Source organism: Sapajus apella, unplaced genomic scaffold (assembly GCF_009761245.1).
Source record: "Sapajus apella isolate SASKATOON/1434 unplaced genomic scaffold, GSC_monkey_1.0 scaffold218, whole genome shotgun sequence".
Lineage (NCBI taxonomy): Eukaryota > Metazoa > Chordata > Mammalia > Primates > Cebidae > Sapajus > Sapajus apella.
Genome location: NW_022437158.1, coordinates 140,358 through 147,560, shown reverse-complemented (window position 1 = coordinate 147,560; position 7,203 = coordinate 140,358). Strand labels below are relative to the sequence as shown.

Sequence of the window (7,203 nt, the reverse complement as noted above, 5' to 3'; positions counted from 1 at the left end):
GCTCGCGCTAGACTCAGCCGGCTGGGGGCGGAGCTCGCGCTAGACTCAGCCGGCTGGGGGCGGAGCTCGCGCTAGACTCAGCCGGCTGGGGGGTGGGTCTCGCGCTAGGTTGCAGTGGGGGTCGGGCCAGACACTGGGGGGGTCGCGCTAGAAGGCGGGGGCTCTCAGAATCTGAGACGGTCAGCAGCTGCTCCGCTGCGCTGAAGTCTCGGCCACAGGCCTGGGAAGCTCGGGCGGCGCCTGCAGGGGCAGGGACGGAGCGGGAGACGCGGAGTCTCTTTCCCTCCCTGGGTGTTTACGGAGGGCCACTCTGCAGGGCTGTTCTGGGTGACACGACACAGCGCTGAAAACACAACAGGGGCCGCAGCCGGCCCCGGAGCTGACCCTGCGGGGTGTTTCTTCTACAGCGCTGGACGGTCGAGGAGCGCGGGTGACGCCCAGGAGGGCGATGGGCAGGGCCGGAGCCGGCGAGGGTCGGGCCGCGTGGGCATCCCGGGGGAGTGCGCCGAGGAGGGCGTGGCGAGCGCCAAGGCCCTGGGGCAGGAGCGAGGCCGGGGAGCGGCAGGGGCGAGGGCGAGCAGCCAGCTCCCGGCCAGCCTTCGGGGAGTGACTCGGGGACCCCTGCAAGGTCTGCAGCTCAGGCGAGGGCTGGGCCGTCCCCCTGGCAGGAGCCCTCCGGCGGCCCTGTCCTGTTCCCCGGTGGGAAGCAGTCCGCGCGCCCCGCCCGCCCGTGCTCACCGTCAGACCAGCGCATGGCGTCGTCCAGGGTGCTGGGGACGCCCCTCCACAGGGGGCTCTGGGCGGGGTAGCCGGGGTCCATGCGCCTCGTGTGGTCATCGTAGCGCCAGTACAGCTGGTCCTTAAAGAAATAAGTCCTGTCATTGTAGGCCCAGGAGAAGGCGGCGTCGATGCCGCCAGGCGGGAGGCTGAAGTCGGAGACGGGCCGCGGGTATCCTTCCTCTACGTTATTGTCCTTGAACACCCAGTACCTGTCTCCTGGGGGCGAGAGAAACAGCTGTGGGCCGGGGCTCAGCCCCACCCCGAAGGGCGGGGGGCTCCAGCCTTTCCTTCTCCCCTGCATTGGCCGCCCTTGCCCGGGTCCCTCTCCGGGGCCTGAAGGGACGGTGGCCACAATGCAGTCACCTTGCATCACAGTGGCCACACGGATACTTAGTGAGCACCTACCAGGCCTGGCCCGGGCCGTCCCATCCAGCCGGCAGCCTAGTCTCAGGCTAAACTGCAGCCCCCAACACGCCATTCTACTATTTTTTTTTTTTGAGAAGGGTCTTGCTCTGTCACCCAGGCTGGAGTGCAGTGGTGCGATCTCGGCTCACTGCAACCTCCACCTTCGGGTTCAAGTGATTCTCATGCCTCAGCCTCCCGAGTAGCTGGGGTTACCAGCGTGTGCCACCACGCCTGGCTAATTTTTGTATTTTTAGTAGAGATGGGGTTTCTTCATGTTGGCCAGGCTGGTGTAGAACTCCTGACCTCAAGTGATCACCCTGCCTCGGCCTCCCAAGTGCTGTGATTACAGGCGTGAGCCACCATGCCCTTTGCCCAGGCTGGGCTCAAGCAATCCTCTTGTCTCAGCCTCCCAAGTGCTGGGATCACAGGGGTGAACCACCGCACCTGGCCGACCACTCTTTCTGTACAAAGGACTAGAACATCTTCCTGGCAAAGGCAAGAAAAGGCCTTCCTCAAGGCCTGTGTGACTCTTTCTCTTGAGACTGTCGAATTCTGTAGCCCAGGCTGGAGTGCAACGGTGTGATCTTGGCTCACTGCAACCTCTGCCTCCTGGGTTCACGCGATTCTCCTGCCTCTGCCTTCTAAGCGGCTGGGACTACAGGCGCCCGCCACCACAACCAGCTAATTTTTGTATTTTCAGTAGAGACGGGGTTTAACCATATTGGCCAGGATGGTCTTGAACTCCTGACCTCAGGTGATCTGCCTGCCTCGGCCTCCCAAAGGGCTGCAATTACAGGCGTGAGCCACCATGCCTGGCAACAGTGAGACTCTTACACCTTTGAAAGAGTTCGCACAGCAGCAAAACATTTAAAGCTCCTTTGCTAGATACGTGGTTTGAATACACATTTCTCCTGAGAAATACAGATGGCAATAAGCACCTGAAGATGCCCAACATCACCAGAGAAATGACGAGAGGCCACCTCGCCCCCACCATCAAGAACACAGAGTCACAAGTGTTGGGGATGTGGGGGCCGTGTGGTCCCGGCCTTGCTGGGGGGTGTGAGACTGTGCAGCCAGTGCGGGAAACAGAACGTAGGCTCCCCAAACATCAAAAATAGAATGACCACATGGTCCCGCATTTCCACTTCTGGGGATAAATCCAAAGGAAGGGAAAGGAGGGTCTCAGAGAGACCTTTACACACTCACGCACGCAGCAGTGTCCTTCCCAGGAGCCCAGAGGAGAAGAAACCCAAGTGGACAGGGAACGAAATGAGTCCATCCATGTCAGGGAATGTTGCTCGGACTTGGCCAGGAAGGATACCTGCCACCTGCCACGGCACGCGTAAGCCCTGAGGCCCTTCCGCTGAGCAACACGAGCCAGGCACAGAGGGCAGGGCCCGTCTGTCCCACTGACATGGGATCCCTAGAGCACTCTGAGCCATGGGGACAGCAAGTGGAGTGGGTGCCTGGAGCTGCGGGGGCGGGGGCATCTGTGTTTCAGGGGGGGCAGTATCTCCTTTGGGAAGACGGAAATCTCCTGGAGGTGGATGCCAGTGACGGCCGCACAGCTACGTGAACGTGCTTCATACCACGGAGCCGTGCGCTTAGAATGGTGAAAATGTGTTTACCAAATCCACAATTTAAAATTATCAAAAAAACCAGGGCTGGGAATGTTGGCTCACGCCTGTAATCCCAGCACTTTGGGAGGTCAAGACGGGTGGATCACCTGAGGTCGGGGGTTCGAGACCAGCCTGAATAACATGGTGAAACTCTGCCTCTACCAAAAATCAAAGAAATTAGCCAGGCACGGCGGTGAGTGCCTGTAGTCTCAGCTACTCAGGAGCTTAAGGCAGGAGGACCTGGGCTTGAACCCGGGAGATCAAGGCTGCATTGAGCCAAGATCAGGGCACTGCACTAACGCCTGGGTGACAGAGTAAGACTCTGTCTCAAAAAAGTAAAGTAAAATAAAATTTAAAAACAAAAAATATATAAAATGAGCAAAAAACGTCCTTTGCTGGAGACTGGAAAGGGCTGTGGTCTGTAAGGACGAGAGGGTTAGGGAGATGCCTCGATGAGTGACCAATGGGCCCGCCCTGCTGTGTGCGGCCGCGTGGGAACCAGGGCAGGTGCACCTGTAGGGAAACCAGGCAGGGGCAGGGCACCCAGGGGTGGGACGGGCTATGATAAGAGACCCACATGTTCTCAAGTCTGTCCTGGCAAGTGACCGACCCCTCACATCCAGAAATGGGGCTTTATGGTAGAGAAACCTGCAGACACACCTCATGCAGGTGATCCCAGCAAACATCACCAGATAGGGGGGCTTGGGGCTCAGAACACGACCCCTCGGTGACATTCCTGCTGGATATACAGAACCAGAACCTGATCCGGAGGACATGCCAGGCAGACCCACCCGGGGAAGCGGCCGGAACATGCCGGGCAGACCCATCCTGCGGAAGCTGCCCGAACACAACAGGCAGACCCACTCGGGGAAGTGACCAGAACACGCCGGGCAGACCCATCCTGCGGAAGCTGCCCGAACACAACAGGCGGACCCACTCGGGGGAAGCGGCCTGAACACACCCAGTGTGTGCAAGGCAGGGAGGCCGCTGAAGGGGCGACTCTCTGTGCTGGGTCCCTGCTCCGGGAGGCGCTATGGGTCACCCTGGGGCCTTTGGCGAGGTCGCACGGGGGAGGCTAAGAGCAATGGAGCATGAAGTTTACGTCATTCCCTTTTTTTCTTTTCTAGTGCAGGTACTGTCTTTGGGGATTTTTTTTTGAGACAAGGTTTTGCTCTGTCGCCCAGGCTGGAGTGCAGTGCATGGCTCAGTGCAGCCTCCACCTCCTGGCTTAGGTGATCCTCCTGCCTCAGCCTCCCAGGTAGCTGCAGCCTCTGTCCCTTCGGGAGGAATCAGACCTTTGGGAACAGTCACAGGAGGGCTCCCAAGTGACAGTGGTGACTGAGTCAAATGCCAAGGGCTGGGGGGGCGATGGAGCGACAGGAAGCGGTTCCCTGGCAGACATGAATACCCTTTACCTCCGCGAGGAAACAGGGTCCCGCCCGTGCTTGTGGGACTGGCTGCCACACTGGACTGAATGATGCACCCAACTCATATCCACCCAGAATCTCAGGATGTAACCTTACTCAGAAAGGGTCTTTGCAGATGTGTTAGTTAAGATGAGTTAAGATGAGATGAGGCAGGCCGGGCATGGTGGCTCTCGCCTGTAATCCCAGCACTTTGGGAGGCCAGGGTGGGTGGGTTACCTGAGGTCAGGAGTTCGAGACCAGCCTGGCCAACATGGCAAAACCCTGTCTCCACTAAAAATACAAAAATTAGCCAGGAGTGGTGACAGGTGCCTATAATCCCAGCTGCTCGGGAGGCTGAGGCAGGAGCATCGCGATCCAGGAGGTGAAGGCTCCAGTGAGCCGAGATCATACCACTGCAATCCAGCCTGGGTGACAGAGTGAGACTGTCTCAAAAATAAAAGGGGGGGATAGGGGACCTGAATCAAAGCCCGGCTTCCTTATAAGAGACGACATCAGGCTGCAGGAGGTGACGGCTCGGTGAAGACAGAGGCGGTGGCAGCAGGGACGTGGCCGAGGGCAACACCAAACGTGGGTCCAGAGGGGACCCACTCTGCCCACACTGCGAAGGAAACAGTGGGTTTCAGCCCAGCATGGGGGCCTCTGTGTCCTGCCGTCCTGCCAGCCCTGCGCCCCCACTCCCGTCTCCCTTTCCTGCCCTTCATGGAGCCTTGGAGGCATGAGGAATGCTTCCCACAGCACCGCCACGGGGTCGTTCCTGGAAAGGTGGGTGCAGGGGCACCCTGGAGAGAGGAGCCCGGCTGCAGCAGCCACGGCCCCTGACGCTTCTGCCCCAGCCTCCTCCAGGCCCGGGCGCTCCGGCCACAGGCCCATCTGTGACGCGCTCAGCAGGACTGCTCCCGCCTCGGGCGGCAGCTCCCTGGGCCTGAGCACCGTTCCTACTTTCTGCTTGCTTGGCATCCCCCTAAAGAGTCCGCTCCCATTGCCCTTCCTTTCTGACCACCCTGAATGGCACCGGAAATCAAGCCCTCCGGACTTGGGGGAGGACTGTGTGCCCGACGAGGGCGGGGGCAGGCTTCCCACCTGTTCGCCCTCCATGTGCCTGCAGCGGCTGCCGGGGGACGGGGCACACAGGAGGTGCTCAGCATGCATCTACTGAGCGCACAAGCCAACAAGCGCTCGATGCTGGCCCAGCCTCTGGGCGGACGCGGGGCTTCCACACAGCGGGATGCAGGCTGGACCCCCTCAGTGAGGCCCGAGCGCGAAGGGGAGGCCTGCCCACCTTTGAAGAAGACGATCTTGTGGTCGCTGGTGCGCTCGTACACGGCGTCCACGCTGTCCAGCTGCAGCGGCAGGCCCCGCCAGAAGCGGTGCATCTGTGCCGGCTGCAGGGACACCAGATGCCGGTCCCGCGTCAGCCGCCAGAAATACTTGCCTGGGGACAGAGAAGACAGGGGAGGGCTGAGCTGCGGAGGGGGTCTGCGCCGGAGTGGGCTGCATCTTCTGCCCGCCACCACAGGGCATCCCGGGGTACCTTTGAAGAAGAATGCTTCACCCCGGATCTGGGCCACTGCATCAAAGTGCGTGCTGCACCTGTGGGGCACGTCCTTCCTGGGCCTGCAGAGTGGTGGAGGAAGGGGAGAGAACCTGGTGGGCTCAGAGGCAGGGCATTCTTCAGGGGAGCCCCTAACCTGAGCAGCACGGGACAGGCATGCTTGGGGGGAGCCCCTAACCCTGCCTGGGGGTCTCCTCCTGAAGAGACAGGCAAATTAAAACAGGGGTGCCTGTCTACTGTTTCACAGCGGGGCAGGGAGCAAGATCTACGCTCTGAGTACACAGTGCCAGGGGGCTGCAGGGAAGGCAGGGCTCGGGGTGGACACTGATGTAGTAACCAGGGGCCAGCTGGTGCCAAACACCCCCACCACGGGACCCCAAGCCCATCCCCAGAACTCTGTCCTACGGGAAGCGTGTTCACAGTGACAAGGCGCATGTCCGCCGAGAGATGACATCAAAGAGAGCGGCTCCCTCACAGCTTTAGCCAATACAGTTACACGTACAGTCCCGTGACATCTGAGGCTGGGTGACAAGGTCACAGCTTCCACTGGCCTCTGGCAGTACCAGCTCTCAGGACAACTTCCCTGAGAATCCAGCCGCCATGGGCGGGTCACGCCTTGTGGAGTGGCCCCGATGACCATCCGGTTAGGCCAGCCCTGGCACCAGACACGAGCCCAGACAGTGAACGTCCTGGCCACAGGGCACAGCCAGACACTCGCAGGCCTGGCCTGATTTCCTGACACTGGGAATCACAGGCTTGATGAAGCGCTCATCAGGCTGGGCTGCCTGTCACGTGGCAGCAGCTGACAGGGACGAGGAGAGAGGAACCCAAGTTTGATGTCATCCCTGTGCGGGGACCCTGGCAGGGGAGGCCAGTGTTAGAAGGGGTTTAAGAAAAGACAAAATGTCACTGAGCTCAACCGGCCACAGCTGCGGGCTTCCCAGGGGTCTCAGCCACAGTTTGGGGCTGACGTTGCCTGGGACAGGGAGCGGACAGGCCGACCACCGCAGGTGGGGACCGTGGGCCCAGGGCTTACGGGGTGCTGGGCCGGTTGTCTGGGGGCTCCGGCAGCAGGGGAGGCTCCTCGGTCTGCGCCGTGGGAGACACAGACTCCCTCACACCTGTGGGAGACAAGGAGGGGGACGGCCTCAAACCCCAGGTGCCTGCCTCCCCCCACATCCCAGCGGCACCTCTGAAAACCAGGCACGAAACCGAGGCCACTCAGAAGACAGGCTCTCAACTTGCACTGCGGGGACACAGCTGAAACCAGCGAGGCTGCCGCCCCCAGAGCTGACGGCGAGGCAGGAGCCGGGTCCCTCGCAGAGTTAAGTACTCAGTGTGTGAGCACTGGCCCCCAATTCCACCCCAGGTACACCCTAGAGAGCCGGGGACAGGCTGCAATTCCACCCGTCTACACCCT

General features: G+C 60.8%; 1 protein-coding gene across 1 annotated transcript in view; it reads right to left on the bottom strand.

The window, feature by feature from the left end:
- Nucleotides 1–7,203, bottom strand: part of MMP17 (matrix metallopeptidase 17) — a 22,584-nt gene that overhangs the window by 1,014 nt on the left and 14,367 nt on the right. Inside the window, exons 6-9 of the mRNA XM_032270870.1 lie at nt 6,820–6,904; nt 5,763–5,845; nt 5,511–5,663; nt 739–996 (exon numbers count right to left, since the gene is read on the bottom strand). Of these exons, the coding sequence (XP_032126761.1) occupies nt 739–996; nt 5,511–5,663; nt 5,763–5,845; nt 6,820–6,904 (579 nt within the window). The remainder of the gene's footprint in view (nt 1–738; nt 997–5,510; nt 5,664–5,762; nt 5,846–6,819; nt 6,905–7,203) is intronic.